The following is a 13,458-nucleotide window of genomic DNA, read 5'->3' on the forward strand; positions in this document are numbered from 1 at the left end:
ACCAGCGCTCTGCGAACTGTTTATGCTCTTTTTTAAATTTCTTATTTGCTTTGCCGCTCACCCATAGCATCATTTGCACACTTCTGTGTATTGTAAAAGTATTTGAGGTTACGCTGTGAGATATTTGATCAACTGCCTTATCCAGTTTCTGTTCCCTACCAGCCCCCACCTGGGGACATTTCCTCAGAGAGCGTTGTGGAAATCGGCTACGCAGAGGGTCGGGGGAATCCATTTCCGTTTTCATTTCACCTGCTGGGACTGAGATGAGGAAAAGAGTGTCATCTGAATTATTTTTAAGAAATAATTAAAAGTAATAAAGTGCCTTTTTGCGTTGGGTTACCCACATTGTAAATTGATGTGTGTGTTTCTACAAAAATGATGTAAACTAAAAATTGATATAATGAAGCGACCAAGATTTGCGATCGTGCTTATTCTTATTCCTATCGATGAGTCTTCTTGACAATCCACGTGTTCCTGATTGGATGCCGTTTTGAAAGAGTTATAGTGTATGTTGTTGTTTTTAATCTCTGTAGTGAAAACATTTTGCTATGTGCCTATGATATATGATAGAGGTGTATAAAATTATGCATGGTGTGGAGAGAGTGGACAGGGAGAAGCTTTTCTCCCTCATAAGAACAGAACACGGGGTCACCTGCTGAAGTTGGAGGGTGAGAGATTCAAAACATAAAAGGAAGTATTTCTTCACACAACACATAGTTGAATTGTGGAACTCCCTGCCCCAGGATGTGGTGATGGCTGCCAACTTGGAAGGCTTGAAGAGAGGAGTGGATGTGTTCATAGAGCATAGGGATATCCATGGCTACTAGTCAAAGTGGCTACTAGTCATGATGCATACCTATTCTCTCCAGGATCAAAGGAGCAGGCCTATTCTATTAGGTGCTGTGGAATACAGGCAGGAGAATGCTGCAGCCGTCTCATTTGTGGGCTTTCTAGAGGTACCTGATCAGCCACTCTGTGAACAGACTGCTGGACCTGATGGGCCCTGGTCTGATCCAGCAGTCTAGTCTTATGTTATTTATGTTCCTATTAGGTGCTGTGGAACACAGGCAGGACAATGCTGCTGCAGTCGTCTTGCTTGTGGGCTTCCTAGAGGCACCTGGTTGGCCACTGTGTGAACAGACTTCTGGACTTGATGGGCCTCGGTCTGATCCCGCAGGGCTTTTCTTATGTTCTAAATTTGATTGAAAACTCTTTTAGCAGACTTGGCAGATCCTGATGTCCTCATCCAGTCTTTTTGCAGCAGCATCAGTAGGCACTTAAGATGCACATGGAGATGAATCTTTGAGTTCACGGTTTCCATAATCTATGGGCATCTGTGAAATTTCTCTCCAGCCCCATGCATGTAATTATTAAAATGGTCTGGGTTTTTCCCCCCTTAAATACTTAGGTGCGCTGTCGCAAACAGAGAGCAAAGCCATACGTCAGTGCAATTTTATCACCATATGTATACACTGGGGGTATGTAAAATGCAGACATAGCTTAACTCTCCCTCCAGTGATGCATCAGCTGTCAATCTGGAAATGATTGTCTAATGAGAAATCCAAAACGTTGGAAATTTCCTTTTTCCCACCTTCAAAAACCGTTGGGCTGACGTAAAAACGGCGCCTGTTCTGGCTGGAGTTGTCAGTTGTGGTCAGCATTTTGTGTAAAAGATTTTCAGTGATTAAGAGGGACCGTCCAATTGTTATAACACGTTTACCTTTATTAAGCTGTCAGATACGTAACTGTAAAAATGGGATATATGTATGTACATATACATACTATTTTACATAAATATAAACTCAGGAAGTATAAAATGATCCCCCCCAACCTAGTTCTTCTTTTTCAGAGAGGCACAGATTCTTGCGTCAGTAGCATGTGGGGGCTGCCTGCTGAATGTGCCTGGGGGGGGGGAGTAAAGACCCAGAACCAGGGAGACAGGTTGGTGATGGGGAAGAAAGAGGCTATCGAGGGGGGGAGATGTCCCTGGATCTATTAACGTTGGGGATTTCAGCAGTGAAAGAAGCCGTATCAGGAACAGGCTGGTTTGGTTCTCGTTTGTTCCCGTGATGGGGTGTATGCTCCAGAGACGTGGGTTGGATCCAGTGGAAGGGGTTTGCATCAGCAGAGAGGGACTTTCTCGCATCCAAGGAGGAGGAGGTTGGTTTTTATATGCTTACTTTCTCTACCTTTAAGGAGAATCAAACCAGCTTACAATTGCCTTCTCCCCACAACAGACACCTTGTGAGGTAGGTGGGGCTGAGAGAGCTCTAAGAGAGCTGTGACTAGCCCAAGGTCACCCAGCTGGCTTCGTGTGTAGGATTGGAGAAACCAACTCCTGTGGAGCAGTGGGGAATCGAACCCGGTTCTCCAGATGAGAGTCTACTGCTCATGTGGAGGAGTGGGGAATCAAACCTGGTTCTCCAGATACGAGTCCACCCCTGGTAACCACTATGCCACGCTGGCTCTCTTGCGGCCCAAAGGGCTCGCCAAAGCACGGCTCCTCAGGATACCCCGGAGGAACAGCGGGAGGGTTGGATCTGCAGTGGAAGGAAAAATTACTACTCTGAATCTACCGCTGGATCCAACCCAATCCAAAAGAGGACTTTGCCTATTTACTGCATCCTTTGGTTTCCATTGTAAATTCTCATACGTCCTTCATGGTCGCAAAAGGCCTTGGCAGAATGCATGTTCGCTTACACTTAATTAGAAAGTGCATTAAGGACTTTTTTAACGGAGCGATTCATCAGTGGACAAAGCTCCTAACCACTGGAATTTGGGAGGGTGGGATGTGAAGCATCCGTCTGCTTTTCGGTGAGGCTGGGATGGATCTTTTTTTAGAAAGGTGATGAAAATTGTCTCTTTCAAAGCCATCTTTGTGGATAAGGGTGTCAGACATTTGCCCCCATGGTCACTCCTGTGTGGAAGGTGAAATGAATGAAAGCATACACCAACTGATACCCTAGAGCAGGGGTGTCGAACTTATTTGTTACGAGGGCCAGATATGACAAATGTCCCTTGGTGGGTGCAGGGCCAGGCCTCGTCAGGCCAGATAGAGGGGTGTGTGGCTGGCTCACGGGCTGCATAAGAGCTCTCAAGGGGCTGGATCCAGCCCGTTTGCCATCCCTGCACTAGAGCATGGACTGCATGGTGGGTGGGGAGTGCCCATATTGGGGCATCGGACAATCAGAAGTAAATATTTCTAATGTAAATAACCCCACAGGCCAATTCAGGCTTCACAGGTCTCATTTCAAAGCGGTTTAGCTTTAACTCCGATTTGAGGACTTACCCCCTCAGCGCAGGTTTATCTTTTGGAGTGAGGCAAGGTGCTTGAACCCTCCATTACCTCCTGTTTGAATTGGGTTTCCTTAAACCGTGGGGGAAATATCAAGGTAAGACTGAAATGTCAAAGCCGAGATGAATAAGGAGTTCGGTTCAACATCGCATGGCCCTTTTTTGATTTGCAAAATGCCCCAGGCGTAGAGTAAAATAAATTGGGGTGACTCTTTTTTGAGGTAGGTCTGAACACAAGGGTTGGCAAGGAGAGAGTCTGCTCAGAAGTCCCGACATGACGGCTGAGCACACTGGGGACAGAACGCCCTTCGAACCCTTAAGGAGTGCTCATTCCTCATTCGTAGAAGCAGCAGCAGATTACGGGGCTCTGCCGTGCTAGGTTGAGAGGTGGGGCAGATCTGCCAAGCTTAGGGTTGCCAGGCCCCGCACCCAGGGCCCTTCCCCCTGCCACCAATCATCTGGCTGGCAGGAGAGACTTACTGGTGGCAATAACAGGCCTAAACCAGTGATGTGATTTCCGGCGCCCACCAGAAGGGATGTCATTGCATCACTGCCAATGCAGGACACTCTGGTACTTGGGCAAAAACTGTGTGGTCCAAAATGACTTCTACCGTAGAGTTTTTGTTCAAATACCAGAGTATCGCCGACGACGCAGAACACTCTGGTAGTTGGGCAAAAACTGTATGGTCCAAAATGACTTCTACTATAGAGTGTTTGTTCTAATATCAGAGCATCCCTGCATCGCTGGTGTCACAATGATGTCACGTCTGGTGTGCACCAGACGTTACACCACCAGCCTATGCCTCTCTGCTGCCGGCAAGTCCCCTCCCTACCTGCTGGTTGCCAGGGGGTTCCTGGCAACCCTGCTTGCAAGGGCATGAAACATACCAAAGCGCGGGGCAAGAGCGCCAAATACTGCACATCCCCTCTGAATCGCTGTGGGGGGTTGTGCCAATGACAATCCCTGTGGGCGCTAGCCCAAATGGGGGCATGCAGGGTCGGCACAACGGAGGTCATCCCTAAGCAACTGCTGTTGCATCACACCGTTGCCATATGAAGTACCCTGTCTTTGCCGTTCTGCCCGTGTTGGCCTTCAGTCGCTAAAGGCACTACAGGCTGGGAGGCTCCGTCTCCCCCAGCACTGGGAATTCACAGAGACAGCGTTGGGGTCAGGACGGTGTGAATGCTCCCTACAGGCTCTCTTGATTCCCTCTTGCTCGCTAAGACGTTCAGACCCCCTCCCCTGTTGTTAGCTCCAAAGCTTCCATCGACGTCTCTCTCCTGCCTTTGGTTAATGCCTAGTAAGGTTACCGGTGTCTGAAAGCGGTGCAAGGCACAGGAATCGCTTTGGGCACCCTTTAAAGATCTCTGGCGTTCCAGTTCCACCTGCCCTTTCGCTTCTTCTTCCATAGTCCTCGCCGTTTCACACCAAGAATGTCGAAGCAGGGGTTGGGGTTGGGGGACCACAAACAATAGAACTTTATGCTACGAAGCCCCTTCTCGCTATATACAAGAGCGCGGCCAGAATGTCATTGCTGCGGGGAGAGGCGTTCGTCCTGCCGGCCGCCGCTTATTTGCGTTTCCTTAGGATGAGGTACATGACGCCACTGACGAGGGTGAAAGCGAAAGCCATCCAGGCCAAGATGAAGGAATATCCAAACTGGCCGCTGGCGACGTCGAAGTCGTAGAATTCGCCTGCGTGAAGCTGTTCGTGTCTGTCCGTGTAGATGGAAGCCGCAATCATCACACACAAACCTGGAGAGCCAAGAAGATGAGTTGGTTTTGATATACCCATGTTCTCCAACATTTAAGGAAGAGTCAAACCGGTTTACAATCCCTACCCCAAACAGACACCCTTTGAGGCAAGTGGAGCTGAGAGAGTTTGGAGAGAACTGTGACTAGCCCAAGGTCACCCAGCAGGCTTCCTGTGGAGGAGTGGGGACTCGAACCTGGTTCTCCAGATTAGAGTCTGCTGCTCATGCAGAGGAGTGGAGACTCGAACCCGGTTCTCCAGATTAGAGTCCACCACTCCTAACTCCGCTCTTAACCACTACACCTTGCTGGAGAAGGAGGATGCAGTGAAGCGATATGAATCCCATATGAATAGCAGTTAATTTCAATTTTTGTGAGTCGCAGCTCGCTTCTTCAGATAGCTAAGTGAAGGAGAATTCACTCTGGGAAATCCTTTCCTTTTCAGAGCTCCTCAGATCAATAGATCTTGAGCAATGACTAGAAGAGTACTGAACTAGTTTCTAAAGAAAAATATGATAGACAGGAATTGATGAACCGGTAAGGTTATATTTGGGTCACTGCCTAGCATCAGGTAGGGAAATCTTATTTAAGGGGGGGTCCAGGCTGGGCAAAAGCCATACCTGGCCCCACCCATTTCCTGAAAATGCTTGGCAGGTGAAGAAGAGTTAGTTTTTATATGCCAACTTTCTCTACCACTTAAGGAAGAATCAAACCGGCTTACAATCACCTTCCCTTCCCCTCTCCCCACAACACCCTGGGAGGTAGGTGGGGCTGAGAGAGCTCTAAGAGCCGTGGCTGACCCAAGGTGGCTTCGTGTGTAGGAGTGGGGAAACACATCCAGTTCACCAGATTAGCCTCCGCCGCTCATGTGGAGGAGGAGTGGGGAATCGAACCCGGTTCTCCAGATCAGAGTCCACCACTGCCAGAAAAGGTGCCGGTTGGTGGCATGGCTCCCATCGGTACCACGTTGGGAACCCCCTGCCGTAAGATTTCCCAGTGTGATTTTCACATATCTATCTGAATCAATGGGTTTATAATTCCCAACATGTGATATGGAAACCAATGTTAGTCTTTCAGGAGCCGCTGAATTTCCAGTTTGCAAAGACAGGCTAACACAGTTACTATTTTTAAAATCATTTTTACTGGGAGGAAGGGGTTGTCTTGCTCTGAGACCCACAGAGTGGGTGGGTTTCCAGGGCCCTTGAAGCCAGGGTAGCCAGTTCTAAGGAGGTAGGGTGGGGAAGAGGAGGGTCCATATTTGCTTGTAGGGAGACCCTTAAATGGGGTTGCTTGAATCCCGTGAAGAATTTCCACAGATGGCAAAGGGGTGGATTTTGCCAATGCCCCCTCCCCCCAGCTCCAGACCACCCGCTACTCCCAGTTATGTGGAGGGGGTGTCCCTTCCTTTCCCCCAGGAGTGGCATTTCAGGGGGGCATTCCAGACTGCAGCAGAGGGCAGTAAAGACCAGATTGCCTATCTATAACCATGGTTTTCCTGGTCAGGGATCATGGTAGGTTTATCAATACATTACAAATATACTGAATGCTAGGTTGGTCCTGCGAATATTAGCTTATATCCAGGATTTGCTCCTGAATGAAAAGCTCAGCGGTCAGTATGCTACTGGCTTTAAATGTCAGATAATAGATATCTCAGGTTTTTTTCAAGTGCACCAGCCACGCTCTTCATATTCTCTGTTCCGATTTGATTATTCTGTTTGTTAAAAACGGCTGATCTAGTCCATTCGCTGTGTTAATAGTTTTCAATATATTTATGGTTATTGACCATAAATATTGCTTGGGTGTTATTTTCCATGTCATCTATTTGTCTGACATGAGATCAAGGTTAGGGAAAGGGAAATTTTGTCTTATTGGTACATGTTATGTCTTTTGATGTGTGAGTATCTTGCAAAGATTCTCATAACAGCCGTAAGATCTTCATAGCAAACAACATTTAATCTTTATTTGTGTGTTACTGTATTGTATTTCCGAAACTTTATTGTTGCCAATCCTAGTGTTGTATTATCTGTTTGTATTTTATATTAATTTTTTTTTTAAAAGCCCCGTGCCACAGATGGAGAGAGATCTCTTCGCTCCAAGGTAATCTGCAGTGAATCTAAGCCTACGTCTTTGGAGGAAGGGTGGGGTACCAAGAAGGGCGGGGCTTTGCTGGCTGCCAAAAGGAGGCGGGTGGCACACGGGCCGGCTCGGAAGCAGCCCGAGAGCAACGGTGTCCATTCTGGGGAGAAGGGCGTTGTTCGTGGTCTGCTTCAGAAGCATGGCCCCTGCTTTCGTGGTCCTAGTGGGGTTTTGTCAAAGTTCACTGTTCAATAATAGTTTCCATGGCTTTGGAATTCCTTTCAGTTTGGCAGTTTTATTCCTGGGGGGGGGGGGTTATATGCAAAATACTAAATGTCTAGAGAAAAATGCCCCTTTGAATAAGTTTACCTGATTTGTAATCTCCCTGGCCCGTTCCTTTAAAGGAAAACAGACCGCAGGGCTCATTCCTTCCTGGCCACAGACTTCTTCATGAATAGCAGCATCCTACTTTGGCTTCTGTGCAGTCGGGCCCCAATATTTATTTTTTTACAACAATCACCAACACTTAAAACAGCCTAATAAAAAAACCTCATAAAAACCAATGGAAAGACAGAGCTAGCAGTACATCTAAAAACTGGAATGCTGCAAATTTAAACCTAAGGCGGAGGGACCTAGGCTAGCCCAATCTCGACACATCTTGGAAGCTAAGCAGGGTCGGCCCTGCTTAGTATTCAGGTGGGAGACCATCAAGGAAGTCCAGGGGTTGCTACACAGAGGTAGGCAATGGCAAAACCACCTCTGTTTGCCTCTTGCCCTGACCTGGATGGCCCAGGCTAGCCCAATCTCATGGCATCTCAGAAGCTAAGCAGGGTTGGACCTGGTGAGTACTTAGATGGGAGACCACTAAGGAAGTCCAGGGTCTCAATGCAAAGGCAATGTCAAACCACCTCTGTATGCCTTTTTTCCTGACCTGGATGGCCCAGGCTAGCCCGATCTCAGCAGATCTTGGAAGCTAAGCAGGGCCGGCACTGGTTAATATTTGGATAGGCAACCTCCAAGGACTACCAGGGTTGTGATGCAGAGCCAGGCAATGGCAAAATGCCTCTCTTGCCTTGAAACCTACAGGGTCACCAAAAGTCGGCTGCAACTTGGGAGCAATTTCCCCCACACCACCACAGGGAGATAAAGGGGGGAACACCAGTCAAAACAGAAAAGTTTTTGCCCACTGGCGGAAGACAGACCGGAGGGGGCCGGCGAACAACCCAGGGGAGGGAGGTCTATCATTGTGGTGCCACCCCCGAGAAGGCCCTTTCCTGGGCTGCCTTTCACGTTATGGGAGAGGAGCAGGAGGAAGCGACTCACACGAGAGCAGCTGTATGCCGGACGTCAAGACAAATCTCTCTCCTTGCTTGAGGCGGAAGAGCTGCAGGATGAAGGTGAAGAATGCCACGCAGCAGAATATGGTGGCGAGGATCATGGTGGCCTGCATGGCCTGGATCGCTTGGTATTCTGTCAAAAGGAAAGAGCTGAGAGATTCAGAACAGACTAAAGGAAGTATTTCTTCACACAATGCGTAGTTCAGTTGTGGAACTCCCTGCCCCAGGATGTGGTGATGGCTGCCAACTTGAGAGGCTTCCAGAGGGAAGGGGACATGTTCAGGGACATGATAGAGGTCTATAAAATTATGCATGATATGGGGAGAGTGAACAGGGAGAAGCTTTTCTCCGTCTCTCATAATACTAGACTTGATGGATCTTGGTCTGATCCAATGTGGCCTTTCTTATGTTCTTACGGAGAAGAGAGCTATCTGTGGCTAGTAGTCAAAATAGATACTAGTTCCATTGATACTAGTTCCATAATGCATCCCTGTTCTCTCCAGTATCACAGGAGCATGCCTATTATATTAGGTGCTGGGGAACACAGGCAGGATTAATGCTGCTGCAGTCGTCTTGCTTGTGGGCTTCCTAGAGGCACCTGGTTGGCCACTGTGTGGACAGACTGATGGACTTGGTGGACCCTGGTCTGATCCAGCATGGCCTTTCTTCTGTTCTTAAAGAACAGAGTTCTTTAAGAGGGCTGGATATGACATAGAATCGCAGTGCGTTTTTTGCATGTGTGAATTGGCTACTCTTTCCTTGGTGACAGGTAATGGGACAGACAAAGGCAGTAGACTCGGGTGCACTGTTTGTCAACAGATAAGAGCAGGGGTGTCAAACATAAGGCCCGTGGGCCGGATCCAGCCCCTTGAGAGCCCTTAACTGGCCTGCGAGACAGCCGATGCAGCCCCCCCACACACACACACACACTCTTGATCTGGGCTGGCGAAGCATAACCTCAGGCAGATGATGAGAGGGAGGGCATCTTGGCCCATCTTCTGGGCATGGAGTAAGGGTCACTGGGTGTGTGTGGGGGAGGTAGTTGTGAATTTCCTGCATTGTGCAGGGGGTTGGACTAGATGACCCTGGTGGTCCCTTCCAACTCTGCGATTCTATGTCATATCCAGCCCTCGTAACAATTGAGTTCGACACCCCTGGATAAGAGGGTCCACCAACTCCCGATTCCTCCCCTTTTTTTAAAATTAAGGGTTTTAATCCTGCCATGTCTAGTCTTTCGAAACGGCTTTCTTCTGTGCTGCTGTGCCAAACAACAGGGGAAAGATGGGCACTCGTCTTGGTCCCTTCCAGGAGTCAGGGCCAGGTTGACAGACAAAAAGCGTACAGAGTAGGGAAGGATGGAACCCCTTCTTGGCACCATCTTGACCTGACCGTGTGTTACCCAGCCCAAGGTCACCCAGCGCACGTCGGGGGCAAGATGGGGATCCAAGCCTGCGTCTCCCACATCTACAGTGTGGTGGGTGGGGCTGGCCAGGATTGATGATAATGTGCTAAAATTGGCAACGTAAAGGCCTGGCCCTGCACTGTGGATTTATGCGGCCTCGTTGCGAGTTTTTTTCCTACCCAGTAATGCGACTGGCAAAAAAAAAAAAAAGGCAAGAAAGTTTTCCCATCCAGTTTCCCTTCTCGAGACCCACCTGCATCCTGCTTCCTACGCAAAGCGGCAATAAAAGGAGTTGGCTTCTCGCCAACGTCCCAGAGCCGGCTTCCTTGAAAAATAAGTTGCTCAGAAAGCCTGCCCTTGCAGCCCTTCCCCTGCTCGTACTTCCAAGAACTTATGCAACATTCAGAACTAGCTCGACGCAACTAAGGTTGCCAGCTCTGGGAAATCCCTGGAGATTTGAGACGGAGCCTGAGGAGAGCGGGGTTTGGAGAGGGGAGGGACTTCAATGCCATAGAGTCCAATGACCAAAGTGGCCATTTTCTCCAGGTGAACTGATCTCTGTGGCCTGGAGATCATCTGTAATAGCGGGAGATCTCCAGCTACTACCTTGAGGTTGGCAACCCTACTGACGAAGGATCTCACCTCACCTAGGCCAGAGATCCTTTGTGAGCCTCTGGACCCCTTTGGGTTTCAGACACAATGACTGCCCCGGGAGGCAGAGCCAGCCATACAATGGCTGCCACAGCTCACCTTCCGTCACACAGCAAAGAGACCTTGGGCTGGGATGGCAGCTGTGGCCAAAGCAGCATTAAAAAAAATGTACACAACCAATCACATCTGCAATGACCAATCAGAAGCCTTGCTGAGCAAAAGCCCCACCTGGTCCCGCTCACTTGAAGGAAACGTGTCGGTGGGCACCACATTGGGGACCCCTAACTTCGGCACCCACCACTGCCAGCTGGGTCAGCCAGAGGCAGCCTGGAGCCAGGAGGTACCTTTTGGGGGCGATATAGCTCTTTGAACCAGCCTGTCCTACCATGTGGCATACAGGAAGCTCCTGGTGATCGCTCACCTGGGAATCGTTCATCAATAACCGTGCAGTTGGTTTGATTGACACAGTGGCGCCAAAGATCCATGTAGAAGTCATCTCCGACCCACCAGGCCTGCAGAAAGAAAAGGGGGAGGGGAAACCATATCAGTATAGAACAGGAAGGGGTGGGGTAACTAGTCCAAAGGAATACTAGTCATGGGGCATCCCAATTCTCTCCAGGGTCAGAGGAGAATGCCCATTGGGTGCTGTGAACACACAGGCATAAGAACATAAGAAAAGCCCTGCTGGATCAGACCAAGGCCCATCAAGTCCAGCAGTCTTGACGACTGCAGCAGCATTGTCCTGCCTGTGTTTCACAGCACCTAATATATTCGGCATGCTCCTCTGATCCTGGAGAAAATAGGGATGCATCATGACTGCTGCATAATGCAGCTGCAGTCGTATTGTTTGTGGGCTTCCTAGAGGCACCTGGTTGGCCACTGTGTGAACAGACTGCTGGGCTTGATGGCCCTTGGTCTGATCCAGCAGGGCCTTTCTTATGTTCTTACGTTAATGAAAAACCACCCTCTCCTCGCAAGGAACCCAGGGCTTCCTCCCATTCAAACAAAGGTAATCTCTTCGCTTGCACTTCTTCCTGTCCTTGAGTGCCGAACACTCTGCACCCATCTTTCACACGAACAGCACAAACGTATGAAGCTGAATCCGACGCATGGTCCATCTAGCTCTGTCGTGCCTGCTTGGATTGGCAGGAATGGTGGAGAATGTGGGCAAAATCGAACAAGGGGTACGCATGTACCCAATTGCGACACGTACAACAACAGAGGGAATCTATGACCCCAACATTAGAAAGCAGATGGTTGATTGGCGTAACAGGGGCTCTCTGGGACCTCAAGAATACGAAGGTCTTTTCCCAAGACTGGAGATGGCTAGGACTGGTTTTAGCATTTTTGGTTTGCAAAGCACGTGCTTCACCTATAAGTAGGGTTGCCAACCTCCAGGTGGTAGCTGGAGATCTCCTGCTATTACGACTGATCTCCAGGAGACAGAGATCAGTTCCCCTGAAGAAAATGGCCGCTCTGGCAATTGGACTCTATGGAATTGATGTCCCTCCCCTCTCCAAACCCCATCCTTCTCAAGGGTCCACCGCCAAAATCTCCAGGGATATCCCAACCTGGAGCTGGCAACCCTACCTATAAGCGGCCCAGAAACATACAACACAGCCTCATACAGAGTCAGGTCATGGGCCGCCCCATGTTTTTTGGGGTTTTTTGGCACCCCTAGGCAAATTCAATAGAGAGGAAAAAGAGAGGTCTCCAATGAGACTGGGCATTCAAATTGAATGAGGTAAAAATGAGAAAGCTCTTCCAAAGACCTCCATGTTCCATCATGGCAGCTAGAGAAGACCGGAGTCAACAGATACGGAGATTCTAGAGCCTCATTAAGCCATCAAAATCTGGTGCCCTCGACAATGACCTAGGTTTGCCTAGAGGTGGGGCCGGCCCTTCTAATGCTCTCCCCTCTGACTCACAGTGGCTCTCCGGGAATCTGGCTGCCACTATTAGAAAGAGATTGTTTTGCTAGACGGATCGACCCTGGTCTGATCCAGCAAGGCCAGGGTTATGTTCTTGCATTTAGGCAGTTTTTATTGTCCCCGTTGTACAGATGGGAAAGTTAAGGTTGAGGAATTCGAACACCATGCTAGGAGACAGGAGGCTGTGCGATTTCTCACCAACTGGGCCCACTATTACATCTTTGAACACCCGTCTTCCCCACGCTCCCATCCTCCTCCTCCCCCCCCCCATGCAAACCCCCAAAACTGCAGCTCAAAGTCCCAGGTTGCAACACTTACACTGTCAATTGTAGCAATGAACAAAAACGCGGCGGAGGTGATGTGAAAGATGATGATGAACGCCAGAAGAATCAGCATTCTTGCTTGGAGCGGGGAGATGCTTCAGATGAAGACTCAGCCTGTTGAGACGCAAGAGGGAGATGTGGTTGGGAAACAGGGGGGAAGGAGATTGCGGCTCCGTTTGAAGCCAGCCTGTAATGCACGGTTCCCTTTGGCGAGAAGTGCCTTTCCTTGTTCCACTGGCATGGCCCCTTGTATTTATAACATGTGAATTGGTAAATAGCATTTAGTCACCCTCCCCGGACGCATCCACACAAACAACGTTCAACCATCAGAAGAAAAAACAGCTAATCACCCCAACAGCCACCTTTGCCTGCAGGTGGAAAGCTGGAATCTTAATACGCGAGCCGTGATGAATTAGATCTGGTGATAGCCGCCTAAGGGTGAGGTCTCCCCCCCCACCCCCCCGATCATTTGAAAGCTCATGTCTAAAGATGTTTCCTGGAGCAGCATGGATGGCTTTGGGAGGCTGGTGGCGATTGGCTACTGACGCGCCACACCGGTTTGGGTGGAGCGGGAGGAAAACAGTTTGAGAAGCGGAAACAGAGTCAGCAGAGACAGAAGTCTGAGAGGCGGGCAGCAGGGTGGAAAGGAAGGGCTTGGCTGGGGCTGCCGAGGTACGCTGTTTACTTCGGAG

General features: G+C 49.3%; 1 protein-coding gene across 1 annotated transcript; it reads right to left on the reverse strand.

Moving 5' to 3' along the window:
• Window positions 1-4,864: 4,864 nt before the first annotated feature.
• Window positions 4,865-12,862, reverse strand: EMP2 (epithelial membrane protein 2). Its single transcript, XM_056866400.1, has 4 exons — window positions 12,762-12,862; window positions 10,934-11,024; window positions 8,446-8,592; window positions 4,865-5,049 (listed from the first exon to the last, which is right to left on the reverse strand). The coding sequence occupies exons 1-4, from the start codon at window positions 12,837-12,839 to the stop codon at window positions 4,865-4,867; spliced, it is 501 nt and encodes a 166-aa protein (XP_056722378.1). The 5' UTR covers window positions 12,840-12,862.
• Window positions 12,863-13,458: the final 596 nt, after the last annotated feature.

This window comes from Euleptes europaea, chromosome 21, assembly GCF_029931775.1.
Source record: "Euleptes europaea isolate rEulEur1 chromosome 21, rEulEur1.hap1, whole genome shotgun sequence".
Lineage (NCBI taxonomy): Eukaryota > Metazoa > Chordata > Lepidosauria > Squamata > Sphaerodactylidae > Euleptes > Euleptes europaea.